The 26,452-nt window shown below is 42.5% G+C and overlaps 1 protein-coding gene across 4 annotated transcripts in view; it reads left to right on the forward strand.

Moving 5' to 3' along the window:
* IKZF2 (IKAROS family zinc finger 2) overlaps positions 1-26,452 on the forward strand; it is a 136,092-nt gene that overhangs the window by 75,466 nt on the left and 34,174 nt on the right. For all 4 annotated transcript variants that reach the window (XM_032778383.2, XM_032778385.2, XM_032778386.2 and 1 more), the window contains one exon: positions 9,348-9,515. In XM_032778383.2, the coding sequence (XP_032634274.1) occupies positions 9,348-9,515 (168 nt within the window). The remainder of the gene's footprint in view (positions 1-9,347; positions 9,516-26,452) is intronic.

Consider the following 26,452-nt stretch of genomic DNA (forward strand, 5'->3'; position numbering starts at 1 on the left):
ATATTGGGCCATGCCTAGGTTATCCTTAACCTCCGTTCCATCCTCAGTGTATAGCGGCCCCACTTCTTCTTTCTTTGTTTTCTTCTTATTTATGTGGCTGTAGAACCTTTTACTATTGGTTTTGATTCCCTTTGCAAGGTCCAGTTCTACGCGGCTTTTAGCCTTCCTCACTTTATCCCTACATGTTCTGACCTCACTAAGGTAGCTTCCCTTGCTAATCCCGCCTTTCTTCCACTCCCTGTAAGCTTTCTGCTTTTTCCTAATCCCCTCTCTGAGTTGCTTGCTCATCCAGCTTGGCCTACAACTCCTGCCCATGGTTTTTTTCCCCTTTCTTGGGATGCAGGCTTCCGACAGTTTCCGCAGCTGCGACTTAAAGTAATTCCAGGCCTCCTCCGCATTTAAATCCACAAGTTCCTCCGTCCAATCCACTTCCCTAACTAATTTCCTTAACTCTTTAAAATTAGCCCTTGAGAAGTCAAAAACCCTAATCCCAGATCTACGTTTGTTTATCCTTCCATCTAATTTGAACTGAATCAGCTCATGATCACTCGAACCAAGGTTGTCCCCTACCACCATTTCTTCTACGAGGTCCTCACTGCTCACCAAAACCAAATCTAAAATGGCATCCCCTCTCGTAGGTACTTCAACTACTTGATGAAGAAATCCATCCGCTATCACATCCAGAAAAATCTGACCCCTATTATTCTTGCAAGCACTCGTCCTCCAGTCTATATCCGGGAAGTTGAAGTCTCCCATAATCACACATTTCCCCTTTGTGTTTACTTCATTAAAGACATTAAAGAGGTCTCTATCCATATCCAAATCAGATCCCGGCGGCAACTGGGGAACAGTGGTGGCTGGTCCGTGGGGCAAGGGGCAATCAGGGAATGGCAGAGCAGAAGGGGAGTGGACAGGATCCCCTCCATCCGCCTAGGCAACAGCACGTACCTCTGCAAGCCCAGTCTTGAAGTCTGCCACTGCTCTGTCAGGCATCAGCAGCTGAGCAGAGAACAGCTCCTCCATATTGCTCTAACTGCTGCTTTTCCCACCCTGCAATGGCAGAGGCTGGTTACCGCGGCCAAACAGACTTTTAGTGACCAGTCAGAAAACTGGACACCTGGCAACCCTAGTTTAAGCTCCTAATTAAAACCAGCCTGAGGTGTTGAGCACTGGCAGGTCCTTACAGGACAGTAGAGCTCTGTCAGCACATCTTTTATTTAGGTGCCTCAGCATACAAGTGATTTGGGTGCCTAACCTGTTAGGTACCCACATTTAAACAACAACATTTACCTTCTACTGTGCAGACTAGTGCAGCTATATGTGCACGTGTAGCTAAGGATTGCATAACATACTGCTGTTTTCGTAAAGCCATTAGAGCTTCTCTACAGTGCTCCAGCTCTTTGCCCCTGAGCAGAGCGGCTGTGATGCACTGCTCTATACAGATGATTTTGAGCATATAGAAATGGGCATTCCTTTCACTGTGTAGCTCTTAGTGAACCAGCTCGCCCATTGTTTTATTTTAGATGCTGCTGCTGCTGCTTCACCGTCAACAGCGGCATGTCCATAGAAGAGGAATTTGTTTGGCTGTCCACATCCTTGTCTTCAATGGCAAAAAGCAAATGTTAAAAATACCATAGCAAGGGTAGTATTTAGAACACTATACTGCCATTTCATCAGCAGTAGCTATTAACGGGCTGGTCTGAGCCTTTGGACTCAGCCCTCTTAGCTACGGGTGGCTGTGCGGCTCACAAGGGAACTCTGGGAAGGAATTGTGCACCAGAGGCACTTCTCCTTTTCCACTGCATTCAGTATCAGCCCTTCCTGATGTAGCATACTCCTCATCCCACTGCCCCCAGCCAGCTCTGCTGGCCAATGCATACGTGGGAACTTGTCTCCCCTTCCTCTCCTGCATAGCTGATATGTCCTGTATACTGCAAGGCACAGTCTGGCCCACTGTTTGCCTTGCAGAAACTTCAGCTGTCTTCCCCTCCAGAAAATGGTAGATCCCGGCCCTAAAGCCTGGCGCCATTCTGTCCCAAACACTGCAGCTTACCATAATAATCGTTATTCACACACACAGGGCAAAATTGTGGCTCACCCAGAGAAAGAAGGGGTTACAAGATGGCCCCTTACTCTTTGATCACAAAGGGCACAACAGCCTCCCGCTCCCTTACTGGTAAGGTCTCTTCTGTCCTCACAACACGCCAGCCAGTGCGGCTGAACAGATGCAGGAAGAGGGAAGTAAGCTGTGACAGGCATAGGGCTGGCGCAGATTTTTGCTCCCGTGACCACACAGTTTCACGATGCCCCTGATTCTGGGCTTATGGTAAACCCACAATGGAGCCCTTCCTGCCGAGGTAGCAACCATTACTGTAGAACCCTGCACTTTGTAAGGCATTGATAATCCAGGTAAGGCAATTTCCAAATGCACGAGGGCAGTTTTTCCATTTGTTTGTCATGTATCAGTAACATTCAGCATAGGGATGCGATGTGAAAATGGAACAGTTTCACTGAGCTGCAGCGTCCCAGCTCATTTCACAAGAGCACATCAGGGCTAATTTATTTTCCTTCTCTTTCATCCTCTTTCTTTTCAGTAAAAACTTCATTCTCTGTGCTGTTGCATACCGGGGGCGGGGGGCTGTAGCAACATCTTTCTAAGACTTTTGTGTTCCTGCAATAGTTGGATAATCAGGTAATATTGTCATCGGGTACTCCAGGCACTCCTGTTTGGCAGTATCGAGGGGGGTGGAGGGGAAGTAGGGCCAACAATCCAATTTGTCTACAGAAATACCAAGGAATTCTAATGTGTTTAAAAGTGAATTTGTCATCCCTCTAGGCTTGGCCCTTTATGGGGAAAAAAAAACAAACCATCTTGTATCTTCCTGCTTTCGGCAGAGCTGATACCATAGTGTGTACATTGATGCTTTTTGGTAGCCATGCTATTGGCTCAATGAGGTTTGTGAGACCCTTACACACACTGAATAGTGACTTAATCCATCACCATAATAACACTTAGCTCTTATCTAGCACTTTTCGTCAGTAGATCTCAAAGTGCTTTTCAAAGGAGATTGGTATCATATCCCCATTTACAGATGGGGAAACTGAGGCACAGAGCAGTGAAGTGACTGACCAAAGTGACCCAGCAGGCCAGTGACAGAGCCAGAAATAGAACCCAGTTTTTCTGAGTCCCAGTCCAGTGCTCTATCCACTAGGTAATACTGCCTCCCTTCAGTGAGACTACTCATATTGCAAGATACTATTCAGTGTGGATGAAGGTATCACAATCTAGCCCACCTATGTTAACCACTTTTTACTTTGGTGAAATTTTGCATTTCTGCTATTCTGGGTGTTCTCCTCAGGAAACTCTCTCAAGCCTTTGGTTTCACCCCACCTGCATGTTAGTACTGCAATGTATATTTGATGTACCAGGGAAGGAATTTTTACCAAATCCTACTGTCACGTTCATAGCACTGCATATGCACATACAGAACTTGGAACAACTGAAAATGCTGTTCAACTTTTTTCTTTTATGCAGGGATAAGGCTGTTCTGGCACAATTGATTTGGGACCAAAAAACCAAATTGTGCTATTTGGTATTCGAGACATTCATGCTTAATATGCTTAACCACAGACAAATTTAAATAGATGGCCATATTCCCTGGTTAGAATTAATTTCATTGGACTGTCAAATATTTGTATAGAAAGGCTTAAGTTGATTTAATTCCTAGACTACTGCCAACTACTGTCTCTTGCACCGTGATATTATTTGGCATTGGTTAAATGGAGCAAAAATTCTAGGGCTAGATTTTTTCAAAAGAATTTGGCATCTTCCATTTAGGCATCTAAATAAATGGCCAGATTTTCAGAAGAGCTCAGCTCCCATTTAGTACTTAAATGAAGAGGCTGGATTTTTCTAAATAGCTCTGTGCTCAGCAGCTCTTACTGTTAACAATGAGGATTGGTGGTTTTTTTGAAAATTGTTGCCCCTTCATTTTAAGGGACTACCTGGGAGTTGAGCTCTTTTTTTAAAAAATCTGGGTACGGAGTGCTCTTGAAAACCCGAGCCCTTAAACTATTTGAGCTTAGGAATTACTGAGAAATTAATAAAAGAATTCAAATAAAATTCCCCACCCTTGGAGGTGGGATTATCCAAAATAAAGACAAGCAAAACCCTCAATTTTCTTACTCGTTTGCTTGTTCTGTAGTTAACCACTGTTCTAAAGCGATGTTTAACCCCATCGCTTAACTAGCTAATGAAATACAATGCAATAGATAAACATCTAGACCAAGAAGCTCCGAAGGATTCAAAACAACAAATATGGAAATGAAATGAGTTCATCTACTTTTTATGTTACTCGGATTAAGGCTGATTGCTCTGCTTTCACTGTTGATAGATTAGCAGTACAGCTACCATTTCATTTGTGCTCCCAGAGCAGTTGAGGCAACTAACGCACCAGAGGAAATATTTCTTCCTATAGTTTAATTAAAATAACCCAAAACAATTTTATGTGGAGGGTGAAAAATTAATGTTATCATTAACGCTAAACTAACCCTTTTGTTTTTTTCATACCTCCCTGGGCATAGCAATTTGACATGAGGAGGGGAAGAGGGCTGTTTTGTAAGTATCCCTCTCTCAGTGCATAATATATTCTTTTAACAGCAAAACTGTCTGCAAAATAATTGTCAAAATCAGAATCCCTTTATTTCTATGGGCCAGACTTTGACACCTTCAGTCAGTTTGATCCTGAGTCTCATTTACCCAAAGGCTGCTTTATACCATTCTACTAGGGAAAAGGAGCCTTAAAGGCAGGTGCAAAATAATTACATTAACACTCCAATTAATTTTAATTAATGTAATTAATTAATATGCACTGTTGTAGCAGTATAAAAAGGTCCTTTGTGCAAATGAGAATTAAGCCCATTGCTTTAGTTTGCAGACAGTTCTGTTAACTTCAATGAGAAAAGTTATGGAGAGAGGTGTTGCTCGTTGTTAACAGAGGGGTTAGACGCTAGCTCTATACTGGGTTCGGAGTATGCAGGTATAATATGTTTGGAAACACGTACAACAGCAATTTTGGTACAGCAATGCCTCCATCTCATTCATTCCCCATTTAAAATCTCCAGAATGAATGAAGCTTTTTTTTAAAAAGCAAGTGGCAGTTCTGTGTAGGAAGCAGTTCATTGAATTTTGGAGGAAACTGATTTTACCTGCCTTGTTATGAAGGCTGCTCATGTTATCTTCAACACTTTGCAACACTTTGGACTGGCATCTCATTAAAAGCGGCAGATCAGGTTTGGATATACTCCTGGTCCCCAGTTAAATTGCTGTTTTGATGCTGAGAATGTCAGGGTTGTATTTCACAGTGGGATGAAATATAAAGGAGGATAACTCCTACCAAAACCTCTGCCCACCACTTGAGTGCTAAAGCGATCAGGGGGAATGACTGTATGTGGAAGCAGTCCAGTTAAGCAGAGAAGGAGCTGGTTTGCTTCTTGAGAATGTTTTTACTATTGTAAAAGATAGAAAACATTAATAGGAAGTTCATCAGTACGTAGTTCTGGTTTCAGATTGTATTATTTCGAAAGGTCAGCAGTGCTAATTTACGCTACTGTAAAGTCTATAGCAAAAGTACTATATATCAGGGTGGACAAACTTACTGACCCTCCGAGCTGCGTATGATAATCTTCAGAAGTTCGAGAGCCAGGGTGCACCTGCAAGGACTCGGGGCTTCAGCTGAGCCCCGAGATGTGAGCCCTGTAAGGCTGAAGCCCTGAGACCTCCCTCCTCGTTGGGTAGAAGTCAGAGGTGATGTGTATCGGGGGAGGGGGGAGGGAGTGGAGTCATCTACCCATTCAGATTTTTGCCAGGGTTTGCTGGCCCCCATCAGTGACATGGTACCATCAAGCCACCTCCCTGCACGGCAGCTGCTGGAACCGGCAAGCTGGGAGCTGCAGGGAGAGCTGCTGCACTTGCTGCTGCCTTTCCTCGGGCAGTTAAAGCAGCTGCCCTCCCTGCAGCTCCCAGCGGTTTGCTGCTGCCTGTCCACGAGGAGCTAGCACGTGGAAGCTGCAGGGACGGGGTGCTGAGGGTAAGAGTGGGAGCATGCCTGGGGAGGCCCAAGCTGTGGGGCATGAACCTTTAAACTGTGCTCCCCCTCTGACACACACACTTTCCGAAGGCACTGGTCATCTCTGGCAGAAGCTCCTAGTCCCACCACTGTGCTGCAGGACACAAGCCCAAAGCTCCCCCCCCAACCCCACAGTCTGGTAGGTGGAGAACTGCACTTTAACTTTAAAAGAACCGCATGTGGCTCACAAGGCACGATTCCCCGCCCCCCCCCCCATATAATATAGTTAAAATTCGCTACAAAGGGCCACACCTTGCCAAATCCACTTGGTTCAAATTCCCAGGGCCCAGTTCACCTTACACCTTGCGCAGTCCTATATACCAGTGCAAAGTGGGTGTAGAACAGTAACAGATCAAGAGTGGTAACATTTTATATCCACTTTTTTTCTGGTGTTCATGATTTACTTAAGTTGCAGGTCAACTGTGAATAGGGCAGTAAGCTTTAGTGGGCGTTTGGCTCACGTAAGGAGCTAAATATTTAGCCACATGACTGTTGGCTTGAGTTTTGCCTTTGGAAAAGCCAAAGAATGTATCATCGGACTAGTCCACAAGCAGAAGGACCTCAGAAAAAGGAATAATCTGTAACCATTACCTAATCTATTTTCTTTGTGCCAAGGGGTTGAAGTTAATGTGTGGTACCCACAGTTAATCCAAGAGCACATAGACAGCTCCGTTTACCCTTCTAGGGAACCACACTCTTCAGAAATTTTGATTGTTAGTTTATGTTTGGGGGGCGGCTGTGTCCAAGCTGTGAAAAACCTGGATTTCACAGTGGTTTGAAGGTTTTCTATTTTTTGCTTGGGAGGAGCATGAGGGGATGGTTTTTAAAAATGTTTTGAACTTCTGCCATCACACATTTACAAAAATTTAATGTATATTTAAGTTTTTTGGTACTAGAAATCTGTTTTGGTTACACTTGATATTAATGTTACATTTATAAATAGTTTATAAAGGGTTACTAAATGATGATAGAGGTCTTAATAAGTGGCTAATCAATTGTTATAGATATTATAAAGTCCAGAAGGTCAAGAGATTACTTACAACAATCTAAATTGCCTTCTACTGACATGCTTATAACCATCAATAATATATACAACTCATGTCTGTAACATGTTTGTTTGCATCTATTACTCATTTATTAACCCTTCATAAGCCATTTATAAATAGAAACTTAGACTTCTCAATTGTGAGTGTTCAGCACACTATTTCAACCTTATTGAGAGAAAAGTAACACCCAAGCCAGTCCCTAAAGCACATTGTGAAAGTTCGGAAAAAAAAAAAAATTGTCCCCAATTACCATCAGCAGTTGGTTGATTGAAAAAAATGAGGATTTATGGCCCAGCTTCTTAATAACACTCTGTCATGCTCTCAGGAAGATTTCATTTCTAAATTTGTATCCAACACATATGATGGAATTTGCAGTAGACGTAAGAAGTAGTTTGATGAAAACATAGCATGCATTTTATACAACGAGGGGCCATTAATCTTTTACAAAAGCAATTGACAGGTTTTGGAGGGATGTGACAGATTACAGGTTGATGACAGTCCTGCTGCAGATGCCTTGTAAATGTGGTTTAATGTTATTAACAATGACGAAATGGAACCACACACAGCAAAATTGGAAAAATGATTCAGTGAAGTATGGAACCTTTCCATTACTTAGCCAACATGACTGATCCTAAAAATACAAAGGTCTTAATGTTGAGCCCAGAATGGGGAGAAGAAGCTGAAATTTGGTTGATGGCACATAGTTGAGTTCCTTCCCTCTCTCTTTTAGTATTTACAAATGAAAGTCCAGATTTTTTTTCCTTAAGTCTGTCTGGGAAGGAGGTTGCATCACAGATCATGGCCTCAAAAGGGGGCAAAACTGTGGAACTAAAATACTACAAAACTGGACAATTGATTAAAGAATGCAGTCAGTTATTTTAAAATAAAATTAATACTCCTCTCCAGCCAGCTCATTGTCGAGCCAAACCAAACCAAACATGCCTTCACTGCATTGCGATTGATTTGGCCAAAGCTTTGTAATAGGAGATGAGCTTGCATGCTGAAAGTTTGGAATATCCTTAAATATCTTGTTGAATCAAGGCCTTAATAAAAGCATCTCAGTGTCTAAGGCCCTAATTCAGTAAAGCACTTAAGCATAGGATTGACATTAAGTACATGCTTCGATCCCATTGACTTCCTTTATAACCAATAGGGCTTAAGCATATGATTAAAGTTAAGCACATGCTTAAGTGCCGTGTTGAATTGACATAGACTAAGTATGTTACAAAGTGTATCACATTGTGTATGTTTTGTGTTTCATTTCACAAAACCATTGTGGGTTTTTTCAGGTTTCCTACTTTATTATTATTTATTTATTTATTTATTTATTTAATGAAAAACTGTGTTTAGGTTGGGGGGAAAAATCACAACCATCCCAGATTAAATCAAACTTTTAATATTAACACAAATGGTTTTATTAAATGCTTATTAATTTCTACTTGAAGACAAAACTCTCATGATGGAGATAACTTTTAAATAAATGTTATTTAAAACCCAACTCTGTTTACTTCTCATTTTTCTAGGGTGCAGCTTTTCTCGTCATGTTTGCTACTTACCAAAGCTATTTGGGCCTGGTTCTCGTTTACACTAAAGACATTTGCATCACTCTAGCAGTGCAGAGGAGCCTTAAAAGGGGTTTTAATTATTTTAAAAAAATAAGAAAAAAATTGTGTGTGTATATAGATATATATTTATTTTTTTTACATTGAGACCCTGACAGCTATCCAAAGTAAATTTTTGTGACTGTTCTAAACCCCTCTGAGGATGGGGCCTATAATAAAAATATTTGCAAGCCACAGATAGCAACACAGCAATGGGCTTATTTTCCATGGTGATTAGTGGTTTTGGTTGCCCAGCTTCAGATACCTTTTTCAGAGGGTGGATGCTCAGCACTTTCTGAAAATCAGGCCTCTTAAAGCATCTCAGGTTGGTGTCCAAAACTGAGGCACCCGAAACCACTGTTGAAAATATTGCCCACAATCATCATGAAGTGCGGGCCTTTAGCATCAGCAAGTCTCATGTTATAAAGATATTAAACTTGCCACAGATCCTTTTTTTAAACTGGGTAATAGTGGACTTAGATATGGCTGCACTATATTCTGATACAAGCAATAGGATATTGGGTCTGTGTGTTCTGTGTTCGATGGTTTCTTGATGATTCTCTCCACTGTAGGTGAGCGCCCCTTCCATTGTAACCAGTGTGGAGCTTCTTTTACGCAGAAGGGGAACCTGCTGAGGCATATCAAGTTGCACTCTGGGGAAAAACCGTTCAAATGTCCCTTCTGCAGCTATGCCTGCCGGAGAAGGGACGCCCTCACAGGACACCTCAGGACGCACTCTGGTGAGCCCCGAATGTCTCCTCTTCCTTTTTGTTTCCTTCCTTGTGACTGTTAAATCAAAGTAGGTTATGAAATTGCAACCACGTTTCCTGATGAATTAGTTCTGGGCTCCTAGACACACCAAGTCCTGAACTCTGGGAAACCGAAAATCCAAATCAAGACTTTGTGGTTCAGATCTATCTCTGTATGAATGAGCTCCTGCACAGATGCTGACACGTTTCCCTTTGCGCATCTCGTTAGATGCATCCTGACTTCGGGCGTTAGATTGTGTTGACATCTTATGTCCTGAGCATCTGTAAAATCCCCCAAAAATGTATTTTACTATTCATGTCACATTCCCTCTTGGCACCTAGTAACTTCCAGACATTGGTAAGATTTATAGACCCTAATCACTTGTAGGGCTCAGGCATGCCATTAAGCCACAGTGCTTCCTAAAGCATAAGGAGGATGTATCCCCATTGGAGAGAATGCACTGTATGCTTCCCCCTGATCAAACCAGCTCCACTGGAGCTATGGTCACATCCTTTCAAACCCCTATTGGCTCCCCCAAGGAGTCCAGTGCTATCAGTAGCACTTGACTATAGCAGTCCCTGTGTTGAGGGTCATACATGTTGTGTGGCCCCTGCACATGGGCACCTCAAGGGGCCAGACTACTTGTACCCTCTCCACCCAAATTCCTCATTTATGGGGTAGCCAGACACAACCTCTAAACCCCTGAAAAAGTGATAATCACCCACCATTATCTGTCCCCCTTGAATGTTCATCTTTGGGGGGGATATCTTTTACAGGAGTCTGTGTTTTAATTGTTGAATGAACAGAGATAATTAGACTTTCTGGAAACTGTTCTACTTCCTTTTTACTCATGAATTTGTTTGTCATATTGTAATATGTGATTCTTGGTACCCAGCAGAAAATACACATGGAGGATCATTCTTCTGACCATAACCGCTTGAAGTATAGTGAAAGAAAAAATACTTCTATTTTTAAAAATGAATCATGACAAAAAAATAACCCATATTACAAAAACACACTCAATATGGTTTAAGGTTGTTTTCGTAAGATGACTATAGATATTGTTACCTAAATATAGGTTCTTCACGTTTCCTGTGTGAAAATATAAGGCGGATCTTGTACTTTTTGCATGAGGATGAAATGTTGCTGTTCAGTAGTGGGATTTTTCAAAAGTGCCTAAGTCACTTAGAAGTATAGGTCCTGTTGGAAGCCAGTGGAACATGTGCTCCTCAATCATTCACTTGCACTTGCAAGTTCTGCCTTTTTAGTTTTGAACTCCAGCTTCATTTGAGGGGGTGCCTTCTATCTAAGGGGCGGGATTTTTTGGTTTACTGATTTCCCCTCACTGCACTGTATGTTAATAGACTGGTCCTAATAGTCTAGAAAAAGAAGCTGATCAAGAAGGTCTAACAGAAGTCTAGTAGACTTCATAGAGTCTTTGCCTCTTCTTCCTTCCTAGTCAGAAAACTAGATACATCAGAAGTGAAACTTGGGAATGAAGATAATGATGAACTATGAGACCTCAGTCTGGTCTTAAGTGAAAGCACTACACTTTGAGCCAGATCCAAGTTGAGCCGGTTTAAATCAGCTTTGCCCCACTTAAATCAAGCGAGTTTTATGCTTATTTGCACTGCTGAGGATCTGGCCCCTTATTTCAACATGTGTGAAACTCTTTCCTTTAAAATGAATTTTAATAATTAAAAGGACACTGTCAAATTAAACATCACATTTTTCTCTGAAATATTGTTTACATACTGTTCATAACAGGAAACACCCAAGAATACTATAGGAGAAAGAGACTGGTGAGTTTGAACACCTAATTTTTCAGTTTTAGTCTGTGATTTTGGCGGCACTTTGTGTTTATGACACCACTTAGCCAGTTTCACTGTTTCCCCTGTGTAATCTGTTAGTCAGTTTTCCCTTCTTCTGTGTGTGGGTCTTTCACACAACAAAGGAGGACATTTAAAAAATAGGAAAATGTGATTGTAAACCCATAGAAATTAGCATCTCAAAGGCCGCTAAAGTACCTGGAACTTGTTTTAACTTTTTTTTTTTAAACGGAATAGATTTTGAGTTCATATCTTTTATTGGACCAACTTCTGTTGGTGAGAAAGAGAAGCTTTCATGCCACACACCGCTCTTCTTTAGGTGTGGGCAAGGCAGTCCGAGCATCTCACCTAAGTGCATTTAGCTGTGATGCTTGTCTTTCTCACTAACAGAAGTTGGTCCAATAAAAGATATTGCCTCACCCACTCTGTCTTTCTAATATCCTGGGCCTGCCAGACCTACAATTGCACTGCACATCAATTTTGAGTTGACAGTTTCTCTTATTCCTATATTTTTTTGTGTTTCTATTTTCTTTGAACTTGCATAGTATCTTCATCCATGGACCTCAGAGTACTTAGAAGCGTTACAAGCTATATTGTGCCACCCTTATTCGCTAGTACTTTACACTGCAAGTAGCCCCAAAATGAAAGAGTTACTCAACACGTAGGTACCGCTGAACATGTGTAATTCTGGCATAATTTAACCTTAAATAATTAAGGGTTTGAACCTACAAGTATATACTACTGTGATTATTTACCTTTTACTGACATGTGCAGTTCTACTAAACTACTGCATATATATTTTCTCCCATCTGTAGCCCCTTTGATTTCAGGAAGGTTATGATGTCCATACGGGATATCCATAATCTTATGCATGGGAGTAGACTCATGCATTGGACTTCACTGGGACTAGAGAAACTCATGGGAATTTAATAGGATAGTAACTGTTTGGAGTATTGGACCCACAGTCCCACAACACCGCTGTGACACAGGTATATGCTGTTGTATGTTTATTTTACAACTCAGTAAATTGGGACACAGAGGTTTGTTGTTCCAAGATGCCCAACAGAACTGGGTATAAAGCCCAGGAAATCTGACTCTGGCCACAGTCTAAACACCTACTTTTCTATACAGTTTATGTACCCAAGGAAGACTTCACAGGAAACAAAGATGGTGCCATGGCAGTGCTAGTCAGGAGCTTTCGGTTCTGTTCCAGGCTTTTCCTCACACTTCTCCTAGGACTTTGGGCAAATAGTCTGTAGCCTGATTTTTGAGATTCTGAAAATCTAGAACTTCTATTAAACTCCTTGGTAGGCTGGATACTCAGCACCTCTGAAAATCAGGCCATAATTAACTTCCTTATGGCTTAGTTTACATTTGTCCGACATAGGATAATATTTTCCTACTTCACAAAGGTGCTGTTAGGCCAAAGTAGTGTTTACCTAGTGCATTGAGATCCTCAAATGTGTATTATGCATTTTACCAAAAAAAAATTGATATAGATATATAATATTAAAAGAACATTAAGATTGCAAAGTCAAGCACTCAAAAATTAGGAAATACCAGAATTAAGGTTGTTGGGGCAACCTTAATGTGGTCTTCTTGGACATCGTATTATAATACTGTCTTTAATTACGTGATCACATACTTTTAGGAATTCTGCCTCATTCAGTACATGGATGGACTTGCTCTGGGAATGAATTAGGGTTGTGCAGTGAAGGAGGCTGTCATCTTTAAGACCCCTGCATCATGTTGCAGAGGCTGGCAGGTGAGGGTATGTCTACACTACAGGATTATTCCGATTTTACATAAACTGGTTTTGTAAAACAGATTGTATAAAGTCGAGTGCACTCAGCCACACTAAGCACAATAATTCGGCGGTGTGCGTCCATGTACCAAGGCTAGTGTCAATATTGCACTGTGGATAGCTATCCCGTAGCTATCCCATAGTTCCCGCAGTCTCCCCCGCCCATTGGAGTTCTGGGTTGAGATCCCAATGCATGATGGTGCAAAAACAATGTCTTGGGTGATTCTGGGTAAATGTCGTCACTCATTCCTTCCTCCATGAAAGCAATGGCAGACAATCATTTTGTGCCCTTTTTCCCTGGCAGACGCCATAGCATGGCAACCATGGAGCCTGTTTTGCCTTTCGTCACTGTCACCGTTTGTGTACTAGATGCCGCTGACAGAGGTGGTACTGCAGTGCTACACAGCAGCATTAATTTGCCTTTGCAAGGTAGCAGAGACGGTTATCAGTTGTTCTGTACCGTCTGCTGCTGTCATGGGTACTCCTGGCTGGCTTCGCTGAGGTCGGCCGGGGGCGCAAAAACAAAATGGGAATGATCCCCGGGTCATTCCCTCCTTTATGTTGTATCTAAAAATAGAGTCAGTCCTGCCTAGAATATGGGGCAAGTGTACTAGAGAACAGTGTATCAGAGAACCAGACAGCCGCTCCGTGTCAGATCCCACAGAAATGATGAGCTGCATGCCATTCTACGGGGGTGTCCCCTGCAACAACCCCACCGTTGCTTCCCTTCTCCCCCAACCTTTCTGGGCTACCGTGGCAGTGTCCCCCCATTTGTGTGATGAAGTAATAAAGAATGCAGGAATAAGAAACACTGACTTTTAGTGAGATAAAATGAGGGGAAGGCAGCCTCCAGCTGCTATGATAGTCCAGGCAGGACATTAAAAGGTGAGGGGAGGAGCCCAGCATCCCGCTGCTATGATAGTCCAGGCAGTACAGAATCTTTTCTTTAGACATGAAAAGGGGGGGCTGATGGAACTCAACCCCCAGTTGCTATGATGAGGACGTTACCAGCCGTTCTGTACCATCTACTGGGAATGACCGGAGTCATTCCTATTTTTACCCAGGCGCCCCGGCCGACCTCACCTGAGGCCAGCCAGGAGCACTCACGGGCTGATGATGACAATGGATCAGAAATCCTATTGTACTGGTACCGTCTGTGCCACCGGGGAGGGGAGGGAAGATGCTGCTATTCATTGCCGCAGCACTGTGTCTACCAGCAGCATGCAGTAGACATAGGGTGACATATAAAAAAGTCAAGAAACGATTTTTTTTCCCTTTTCTTTCACAGTGGGGGGAGGGGGTAAATTGACGACATATACCCTGAACACCCCTGGACAATGTGTTTGACCCTACAGGCATTGGAGCTCAGCCAAGAATGCAAATGCTTTTTTGGAGACTGTGGGGACTGTGGGATAGCTGGAGTCCTCAGGACCCCCTCCCTCCCTCCATAAGCGTCATTTGATTCTTTGGCTTTCCGTTACGCTTGTCACACAGCACTGTGCTGTGACTCTGTCATAGCCTGGAGATTTTTTTTCAAATGCTTTCTCATTTCATCTTCTGTAACGGCTCTGATAGAACAGATTTGTCTCCCCATACAGCGATCAGATCCAGTATCTCCCGTACGGTCCATGCTGGAGCTCTTTTTGGATTTGGGACTGCATCGCCACCCGTGCTGATCAGAGCTCCATGCTGGGCAAACAGGAAATGAAATTCAAAAGTTCGCAAAGCTTTTCCTGTCTACCTGGCAAGTGCATCCAAGTTCAGATTGCTTTCCAGAGCGGTCACAATGGTGCACTGTAGGATACCACCCGATGGCCAATACCATCGATTTGCGGCCACACTAACCCTAATCCGACATGGCAATACCGATTTCAGCGCTACTCCTCTCATCGAAGAGGAGTACAGAAATCGTTTTGAAGAGCCCTTTATATCGGTATTAAGGGCCTCGTTGTGTGGACGGGTGCAGGGTTAAATCGGTTTAACGCTGCTAAATTCAGTTTAAACACGTAGTGTAGACCAGGCCTGAGTAGTGAATGAGGTAGAGGATTACTGGAAGATAATAGACAATCTCATGGTTAAGGCACTTGAATACTGCCATGAAGAATTGGATTCTAACCCTGCCTCTGCCACAGAATTCCTAAGTGGCTATAGACAAGTCACTTAAACTAACATTTCCCAGGTGAGAACTAAGACTGTGTTCCTCATTTTCTGGGAGTCTGATTTGCATAGCTTCAACTGAAGTCAATGGGAGCTGTGCCTTGAACATATAAAGTGAATTACAAGTGCTAAGTAATCAAAAAAAATCAAATCTTCGGCATCTCAAATTGGGCACCCAAAATTAGTGAGTACCTTAGACCTTAATCTCTTTGAGCCTCAGTTCCTCATCTGTAAAATAGGGATGATAATACCCCTTCCGACATGGAGGTGTTGTGAAAGTAAATTCATTAGTGTCTGTGAAGCACTCAAACACTCTAGTGATGAGTGCCATAGAAGAACTTATGAGAAAATTCATAATTCTGTCTTCAGAGTAGGGTTTCCATTGTAAGTAGTAAATAAGGCCTGGGTCCACATATAGAACAACAAGGAGAAAACATAATATTGAATAGCTGCTCTTTAAGCGTCCATCTTGTGCATTGAATAAGGCAGGAGTCCTGTGGAAGAAATAGTGTGCAATCATATAATTACAGATTGTGTCATAATGCTTATGCACAAGGGTACTGAATTAAGGTTACACAGACGTCCTTTATACTGCCATTTTCCTGATTTTTTTCAGTGCTTTGACTTTGCAGCCTTAATAATGTTCTTCTTTGTGTGTTATAGATAACAAAAGAGCCTACATTAAAAAGAACATTTAATACATATTCTTGGAGAATTTTTTATATAATATAAAATATATGGAGAGATATGGATATAACACACAGAATAACTCCTGTAAATGTAAAGTATGCTTCCAGGGTGTATTTTTCCAGTTTTTAAAAATGTTATCATGATTGTTTGTAACAAATGTTTGTTTTTGTTTTGTTTTGTTTTCTTCCCCTGTTGTACTTGAATGGTGGCTTGTTATTATAGAGCTGTTCAATAGCACTGAACTAATGGTATCCTTTTTGTTTGTGAAAGGAAGCCAGTGAGCATTTGTTTTAAAAAGGACAGCACAGAAAAAATTGCACGATCTTAGCACAATCCATACAGCATCTAAGAAAAATGGCATACCTAACTGGGAGGTTCACTAGCCATGAAAATATCAATTTATGGAAAGGCAGTCGTCTTACTCTGCTTTACACCTCTTGGGTTGAAGTCTCATTTTTTAGGGCTTTGATTTCAAACCCCTTACTCATATCAATGAATATTCACCATGCCAGTAATCTCACTGAAACCAATGGTTCTACTTGCATGAGTTAGCATTCTTCAGGGAGGAGTAAGGGCTGTCCACTTCAGCCTTCTGTGACACCCTGGGCTCTAGTAATTGGAACATGCTCACAGTGGAGTGGAGCAGGTAAAACTTTGGGTATGGGCATATGAGGACTGGGAGCTAGGAGGAATTCTAATTCTGCCTGAGCTAATGACCCAGTCTGAGCTTTCTAGTGTCTCAATCAGTCCAGCTGGAATATTGCAAGAACAAGCACAGCACTAAAAAAACAGATCACCCAAAGGTTAGGGAGCTATTACAGGAGTGGGTAGGCGAGGTTCTGTGGCCTGCAATGTGCAGGAGGTCAGACTTGATGATCATGATGGTCCCTTCTGACTTTTTCAAGTCTGTGATGCTGTTGCCACTGTGAGAGATTTGCTATAGACGCCAGTGGGGCCAGGAGTTCACTCAGTATTTTAAGCTGGACTTGTCTGCATTGGTTACATTATGGTTAGAAAAGAAGTTACACATGAGCCAAGAGACAACCCTATGGAAAAGAGAGAAAATGTATGATACGCATGCAGGGGTTGGGTTATAAGGCTCCAGATCCTCTAAGCTGTATACACGTCTACTTCTCATTTCTTTCAGGGAGAGTTAGGTGCCTATACACCGTTAAGGAGCTGCTTCCACCACCAGCTAACACAGTGTTTGATAACCCGTTGAGAGCGTGTTTTGGTGGTCAAATGCATGTATGGTGACCAGACAGCAAGTGTGAAAAATCAGGACAGGAGTGTGTGTGTGTGTGGGGGGGAGGGGGTAATAGGAGCCTATATAAGAAAAAGAGCCAAAAATCGGGACTGTCCCTATAAAATCAGGACATCTGGTCACCCTAAATGCATGTAGCTGTATTTACTGGGTGCTGCTGCTTCAGAATGAAGCAGGACTTTCACACTCTCTCTCTCTCTCTGCCTGTTTTGCTTGTGCACTTTCGGTTAAAGTCAGTGGAATTAATCTCTTACTCTTAATGAAATTGATTTTGGTATTTGCTTGTTAGTCTTTGGATTCTTAAATGTTATTAGTTCATACACAGCATTGGGATGGCTGCTGTTTTCCTATTAGTGCTTGCAGTATCTTCTTCAGTCAGTCCTTCACTCTCTTGTAGTGTCTGTAAAACTTTAGGTTTCCTGTATGCCTGGTTCCTTGTTTTAAATATGAATTGAAAAGGTGAAAGGATTAAAATGGGTTAAAAGGAAGAGGGGTTGATTTGATACAAGGCCTTCCATACGCCAGGCATCCCAAGGTGAAATTCACTCCTGAGCAGAGCTCCAGAACAAGGCTCGTGCTTCATTTATTTCCAGCCGAGACCCAATTTTGAAGGCTTAAGTGGTGCATGACCCTCTGCACAAGAAGAAATTTCATTATCCAAGTACTTTCATGGTAGTAAGTATTCATAGTGCAGCAACTACCTAGCACAAGCAGCCATTATGTGCAGAGGTATGTCTCACATACTAAATTTTAGTCATTCGCAGAAACTCAAAGGGCCAGTTCGGCTGCTAACTCCCATTGATTTTCAGTGGAAATTAAGAGCCTAAATATGTTTGAGGATCTGGGCCTTTGAGCCTTTTCTCTTGAGTGACTATATTGGCCAGGACACTGGTATCACCCACCACTGTTTTCTAAAAGTGCTGCAGGGACCTTCACCCAGCCCCCCCAAAAGCACATTTTGATTTTATTGTACAACTTTTTCTGAAGGAGATACAGTTTCACCCCAAACTATAAGACTAAAGTTTATTTTGCTTATCATGTTTTTAAAAAGATAAACCCTAAAGATTCCCTAATAGTTGCAGAAGTTATGAGTCAATCACCAGCTGTTAAACCCAGAAGATCTGTTTCTTACAGATAAGACAGACAAATAGGAGAAGTACCTTGGCAAATGAGGACAGAACACTGTGGACTGGACTTGCCAAACATTCGCTTTCTAGTAATGATGAGAGTTGATTTTTAAGAAAATAAAACATCATGCGTGTTTGGGCTTTAGGGGCGGGAGAGATACTTGATACTATTCAAGAGTCCAGTGATTTCCCCCCACCCCCACTCCAGCAAATCTTCTAAGGATCATGGTCCTGCTCATAAACATGTGTTCCCTGGCCTTTACCACACAGCCAGGTAATCCAAAACTCCTCTGGAAGGCCACTGGATCACAGAATGGAAGGGAATGGGAGTCATGGAGCTGCTCAATGCGCTGGTAAAGCCAGATTCTCTCCTGCAGTCTGTTCTGCTCAGCATGGAGAGGGTAGATTCAAGGAGCTGGTTATGGCTCCCTGATTCTCAGGTTGCCCCAGCCCCAATCTAAGGAGAACTTGCTCTAACTTACAACAGCTGGATATGGTCTCTAAGGGCCATTTTTAACTTGGCAGAGAGGAGCAGCACTCTTTTCTGCCACCAGCCTGTCTCTCGTGACCTTTCACGTGTCCTTCCCCACTCCCTACTGTCTGTACCAGCACAGGGTAAGGCAGCCAGGCCTCTGCCCATCTGCTTTCGCAGCTATGAATCTCTTCCTAATATTTAACGTACACTATTCCTTCATTCATTGAAGGTTATTGTTCCCTGTAATACCATCATCTGGGACTGTGAATAATTCCTTTACTTTATTTATATTGTGATTTTGATGGCTTTTACAGACTATAGTCCTTTGTGCCCCTTCAGTCATCTCTGTTCTCCACCATATACATTCTTTGATCTTGTCTTCTGTCTTATCTCCCAATCCTTTTACCCTTTTTGTTGCCCTGCTTTAAATTTTCTCTACTTTTGTATTTCCATCCTCGCCTGCAGGGGACCAGAATTGGAGGTGGTAGCCCTGGAGGAAGGATGGTCTTGTGGGTAAATGCTGAGCTAGAACTAGGCTTCCTCTGTGACCTTGGACAAGTTAATTTAATCTACTCTCCGTCTCAGTTCTTGAACTCTAAAATTAGGATAATATCATAAGAATGGCCCTACTGGATCAGACCAAGGGTCCGTCTAGCCCAATATCCTGTCTTCCAACAGTGGCCAATGCCAGGTGCCCCAGAGGGAATGAACAGAACAGGCAATCATCAAGTGACCCATCCCCTGTCACTCATTCCCAGCTTCTGGCAAACTGAGGCTATGGACAACATTCCTGTCTATCCTGGCTATTGATGGACCTATCCTCCATGAACTTATCTAGTTCTTTTTTGAGCCCTGTTATGGTCTTAGCCTTCACAACATCCTTTGGCAAGGAGTTCCACAGGCTGACTGTGCATTGTGTGAAGAAATACTTCCTTTTGTTTGTTTTTAAACCTGCTGCATATTAATTTAATTTGGTGACCCCTAGTTCTTGTATTACGCTAAATAGTAAACAGCACTTCCTTATCTACTTTCTCTACACCAGTCATGATTTTATAGACCTCAATCATATCGCCCCTTTTCCAAGCTGCAAAGTCCCAGTCTCATTGATCTCTCCTCATACAGAATCCGTTCCATACCCCTAATCATTTTTGTTGCCTTTTTCTGAACCTTTTTCAGTTCCAATCTATCTTTTATGAGATGGGGCAACCACATCTGCACACAGTATTCAAGATGTGGGCCTACCATCGATTTATCTAGAGGCAGCATAATATTTTCTGTCCTATTATCTATCCCTTTCTTAATGTTTCCCAGCATTCTGTTTGCTTTTTTTGACTGCCGCTGCACATTGAGTGGATGTTTTCAGAGAACTTCCCTACATCACAGTAGTGTTGTGAGGGTAAGATTCATTCATGATTGTGAGGTGCTTGGATTCTGTGATAAGAAGTGTCATATAAGTGCTTAAATATTCCAGTCTCTGTTACACCAAGGCTATGAAGAGCTGTGTATTATCTCCTTACTTAACATATCCTTGGTGCAACACTGATATGCGTTCATTACTAAGTGGAAGGAACTTCAGAGTGTTACCCTCACCACTTCAGTATTATACTCTAACTGGCTGATTATCTCCAGCAAAATGGTAAAGGTGGTTATTATAAATAATGAAGTACTTAGGCTGCACTTTTCATCTTCAGTCACTTTACAACCATTAACTCTTTAATCCACACTAGACCCATTTTTACAGATAGGGAAAATGGAATCGGAAAATCTAAGGATCTGATCATCTACAGTTGAAATCATTAGCAGCTGGGGGTGTTTAACACCTCTGAAAAGCAGACTGCTTATCTCCCTTAATTTGGATTTAAGTGCCAGTTTTAAGCCATCCCAGTTTAAAACATTTGCCTTTATACATACAGGGCCCACTTTGCAAACCTCAGGAGGATTTGTATATTACGTGTCTCTCTGTGTGCCTGATTATATAAAGGACAGTCTCTCAGCTAGAAGACTTGGGGACATATTTTAAAAGGGCCTGCGTCCTTTAACTCAAGCTGTAAAGACTCTGGAGGATGTAGGAGTCAATCCTTGGTAGGGACCAAGATGACAGTCACTATACAAATCTTGTATTTGAATGCTCAAAATGGCATGGGAGCTTCAATTCCTGTTTATGTGCTTACAAGTGCTTCTCTAAGCATTTGTACATCTTTATATAGGACCCTCTTGGGAGATTTGGGCTTGTCATTGCACTAAAATTGTGATAGGCTCAACCCACAATCCTTCCACACCACAAATTTCTTAGCTGGCTGCAGATAGTTTTTCAGAGGAGACAACCCAGGATGGCAGCCATGAGCTGGCCCTTATTATCAATGTTAAAACATGGTTTTTACTTAAGTAAGCTGGAGCAGAGGAAAAATGAGACAGTTGCTTGGATCTATCCTGTCTGAGCAGCTCGATGCTACAGCTGCTTTGAAAGCAGGGAATACATTGTTTTCACTGGAAAAAGCCTTTCTCAGTCTGGCCTATGTTGGGAGCAAATCTAATGTGTCAGCTAGGCTTTGACAGTTCTTGCATGGACCTGAAAAACCGCGCACTTTAAGACACTTTGACTCTGGATCTGAAGTATGTGGCTTTAGGCCTGGCTTTCACTGCTATCACTTAGCCATTTTATGGGGCCATGTAAAATGGAGACGAGAAACGAGTCAGTGACTCTGATAATAAGCAAGACTGCTAAGGTGAGTGAGGTATTTTTACCATCCTGAGGGAAACTAAGAGAGATCGGAGAAAAAAATTAACCTGGTTAACACCATACCACAGTGGAGTTGGACAAGGCTTCTACTGATTTGTTCTCCCATGCACTCAGCAACCTGCTGTTATGAATTACCTCAGGGCTAAGATAGTAATGGATATCACTGGAGAAAGAAAATGAGAGAGATGCGTTATTTATAGTGAACCTGTTGTGAACCCTGTGTGACTCTCTGCATATCTACTTGGAATTGTATATGAAAAGCAATGAAATTTATCCTGAAGGGTTCCTATCAGGGGAACTATGTTTTCACCTGACTGCACCTCTCTGGCTAGTTTCCCATTTTCTGTTTTGATCTAACTGTGAATTCTCCCCACCTAATGCCCCTCCTTCTTTCCTGGAGGTGGTTGATAGGAGTTGATTACACTGCGGATTACACAAGAGGTGTCAGTTGCACACATGTTTTGCATAACTGTGCAGGACTGATTTCTCCTCCATGCTTTGCAACAGAGAGGGGAGATATCTATCTTCATTCCTGAACCAAGAGGAACACTGCTTACACCATGCCCCATTGAAATTTCACAAGGAGCACTTGGTGGTGATTATACCAACCAGACAATTATTCATAGGCTGCAAAATGGTGGTTTTGGTGTTTATTTTTTCAGAAAAGTGATCATTAAAAGATGTTCATTCTTTTGATTTAAAAAAAAAGAAAAGAAAAGAAAAAAAGAATAAAACACACAAAATACCTTTACGTGGGCTCTAGGCACCCTGACAGTTGTCAGCAAAGACATCACCCAGCAGCACAGTACAATGAGAAAAACTTCACATACCAGCCCATGTGGCACAACGCCCCACCTTCAGCCCATCCCAAATGAGAGAAGGTTCTATTGTTGGCAAATTCCAGCTGTTTTGATTCAAGGGTGGAAGAATGAGTTTTATAACCAGTTGACCTTCGTGGAGAACACATGCTGCCATCTTCACACATAAAGAATGGGAAGAGACGGTCTAGGAAGGAGTATGGCAGAAGGGATCTAGGGATCATAGTGGACCACAAGCTAAATATGAGTCAACAGTGTGATGCTGTTGCAAAAAAAGCAAACGTGATTCTGGGATGCATTAATAGGTGTTTTGTGAGCAAGATAAAACCAACCGAAAAAAAAAAAAAAAGTTCCCGTCCCTTTCGCCTTCCCTTAAACACTCTGCCCCCAACTTTTAGTTTTTAAAGGCTCAACTGGAGATTTGCTGTAGTTCTGGCAACCGCATTAAGAAGATGTGGAGAAATTGGAGAGGGTCTAGAGAAGAGCAACATGAATGATTAAAGGTCTTGAGAACATGACCTATGAAGGAAGGCTGAAAGAATTGGGTTTGTTTAGTTTGGAAAAGAGAAGACTGAGAGGGGACATGATAGCGACTTTCAGTATCTAAAAGGGTGTCATAAGGAGGAGGGAGAAAACTTGTTCGCTTAGCCTCTAAGGATAGAACAAGAAGCAATGGGTTTAAGCTGCAGCAAGGGAGATTTAGGTTGGACATTAGGAAAAAGTTCCTAACTGTCAGGGTGGTTGGACACTGGAATAAATTGCGTAGGGAGGTTGTGGAATCTCCATCTCTGGAGATATTTAAGAGTAGGTTAGATAAATGTCTATCTGGAATAGTCTAGACAGTATTTGGTCCTGTCATGAGGGCAGGGGACTGAACTTGATGACCTCCCGAGGTCCCTTCCAATCCTTGAATCTATGAAAAAAACCTCTCTTATAATGAGAGGTCAAGCTTGATCTCCAAGAAGGACAGTCTTGTGGTTAAGGCATTGGAGTGGGGCTTGACAGCTGGGTCCAGCTCCTGGTTCTAGCACAGACTTCCTGTGTGACCCTGGGCAAGTCACTTTAGTCTCTCTGTGCCTCAGTTCCCATCTGTACAATGGGGATAATAGCTCTGCCCTACCTCACAGAAGGAGAAACATTAAAAAAGATTGTGAGGTCAGATATACAATGGTGATGGGGACCAGATAAGGACCTGACGTGGATAGTCCTTGGGGAAGTCACTCGCTTTCTTTGTACCTCAGGCCCTCATCTGTAAAATGGGTATTACAGCACTTTCTTTTCTCCCACCTCTCGCCTATTCAGATTGTAAGACCATCTAGGCACTATAACTGAGCTAGTGTGACATGGGAAGATGGATGCTCTCTCAGACAGGCAGATCCCAGGCTATTTTGGGCTTCAAACCCCTACTGGAAGACAGGCCCATTACCTGTAAAGAATACATTGCTGAGAAATTGATGGAGTTTTTATATAGAAAGGCCCTGAGTCCATAAAATCTTCCTCATTTGTGTGCTGTTCATCTATGTGCATTTTGCTCATCTCCTTGGAGATTGTGACTTGCATCAGAGCAGCTAACCTTGACTGTAGAAGGCCTGGCATTTCTAGTTTGTGGGAGGGGAATGAAGCTGGAGCTCTGCTGCTGTAATTTCCAACGGACATAGTGAAATTTTTGTACGATCTGATTAGAGCGGAAACAGTTCTGTACAACGTTTTCCACTGAACATCTTGCCCTGTTCTATCCCACATTAACTCATCTCACGTATTTTGCATGAGGAGTGCAGGGTTTTGCGTTTGTTTCATGGCTAACCCCATTCCCATTTGTGAAACTTCCACCCAGTCTTTCTTCTGTCCAAAATAGCTGTATCTGCGGGATTGGTATGTTTGGAACTCTGTGGCCATGGCGAGGCTGTGTGCCAGCTGCATTACTCAGTCTTTCTCCAGAGGAACACGCTTCCTCTTTTCTTTATAATCTCCACCCTCTCCCCCTTTCTTTTTCCTACTTGATCCGTATAGGAGAGTCAGAGAAACCTGCTCATCCACAACCTGTCCCTTCTTGCCAATTCTTGGAACAGCGCTCGTCATTCTTGTTAGGTGTCAGGAATAGATTATGAAAATAAAAACTCTTGTCCACAGTGTATCCATGTACAGCTATACTGTAAAAGGAAAGTCAGTGTACAGTAAAGACATGATTTAAAAGATGAACCCAATAAAGACAGCTAGCTTTTGGAAGAGGCTTTTTATATTGCAATGCTGCTCTTTTTCTTCTAAAGTGCCAGTGTGGAATGGGGAAATGATTTAAGGCAAAAGCAAAGCACAGTCATGGAGACTTGAAACTTGATCTTAACTATGTTGCATCTTAAAATGACAGGAGGAAGGAAGGGAAAAGGTATTTACATAAATGTTTTAAGCAGAAGGAGTTGAGGTTCTGATCTCTGTTAGGGTTCGGCAGATCTGAAAAAAATCCATTGGTTTCAATGGAATTCTTCTGGTTTTGCAGCAGTGCAAATTCCAAGTTTTCAAAAATCAAGAGTCAAGAATCTTAAATTCAGTCATGGGCTTCAAAATTAGGAGATTGTAAAATAATAAATTTGAAGTCCTTTTTATTGGCCTTCTGGCCTTCTCCACAATCATGGGCTAGAAACTTCCTTTTAAAAAAATGAAACCTGAGATTCTTCTATAATCACCTAATTGCTGGAGCTGGAACTTTATGAAAAACACCAATTATTGTGAGACTTACAGTACTACTGCAAAGTGTTCCGGAGGGGGTGGTTAGGGGACAAGGAGCAGGGGGGGTTGGATGGGTGGGGAGTTCTGCAGGGGGCAGTCAGGGGGTGGGGGCCAGGCTCTTTGGGGAGGCACAGCCTTCCCTACCTGGCCCTCCATACAGTTTTGCAACCCCAATACGGCCCTTGGGCCAAAAAGTTTGCCCACCCTGTACTAAGAGAATGCAACTCCATTGATGTCAGTGGTCTTATGTAAGGGATGCATTTGTCCCAGGGGGGTAGTGATGAGTGAGCCTCAAAAGATTTGGAGTTTGGGTTCAGGTCAGATTCATATTTGAACTTTGTCTATACTAGTCTAACCTCCTGAGTCTGCTGAAAATTTTGCAAGAACAGGCTCTCTCATAAGGTTGCCACCACTTCTGCTGTAGTCCATGCTGAAAATACAATTAGAGCAATTTTTCTAGTATTATTTTAGGGCTTTCAGGTCCAGTTGTGATTGAAACATGTATGAACAGGCCTATGGGAATAATCCAGAACCTTCCAAAAGGTTTGCATTCAGCTGAGTTCTTGAAAGGAGGGATTGGCGAGTCTTTTTGCAGAACCAATTAATCCATCCCTAATTAAAGGTTCTCAGATATTCATATAAGAGCCGGATGCTGGTCTACAGGAAGGGCAAACCAGCCTTAAACCTGTTCTCACTGATGGGAATGAGTCTCAGTCCACCACAGAGACAGCAGCACCATGATCTGCTGGCCACTTCACATAGCATTGTGCCAGTGATAGGACAGGGGCACGCTGGAGGAGGAGGATGTGCCTGGATGGCACTACAGTCCGATAGTTCTCAGACTCTTCTCAACATTACAAATTGCTAGAGGCTACAGCAGACTTGAGGCCTTCCCTTGACATAAGTGAGCCAAGTGGCGCTCTGGTGCAATGAGGCTCTGACTCCTCAGGCCCTGCCAGTTGGTCCCCCTCTCTCTGCAGTTGCCTGATGAGCTTCAGCCTTTATTTTTGTACTGCCAGTGAACTCAAACATCCATGCGTCTCTATTTACCTGTCAAGGAAAGAACAAGCAGGAGCAAACGCTTTGGTGGAGAGCCTCCGTTTTTGATAAAAAGAAGAGTGCATATCTATATCCAAATTCTGTGCGGCCCACAGGCCCCTGGCATGCTGTGCCCAGTTAGCCCTTGGGCAGGCTTGGTTTGCAGCTAAGGAAATAAGGTGATGTAATAAGAGCACCTAAAAATGTAAGTTGCTATAATATAAGAGCGTTTTTTCTTAAAGTCACAGCTCCTGAAATCAG

Source organism: Chelonoidis abingdonii, chromosome 10 (assembly GCF_003597395.2).
Source record: "Chelonoidis abingdonii isolate Lonesome George chromosome 10, CheloAbing_2.0, whole genome shotgun sequence".
Taxonomy (NCBI): domain Eukaryota; kingdom Metazoa; phylum Chordata; order Testudines; family Testudinidae; genus Chelonoidis; species Chelonoidis abingdonii.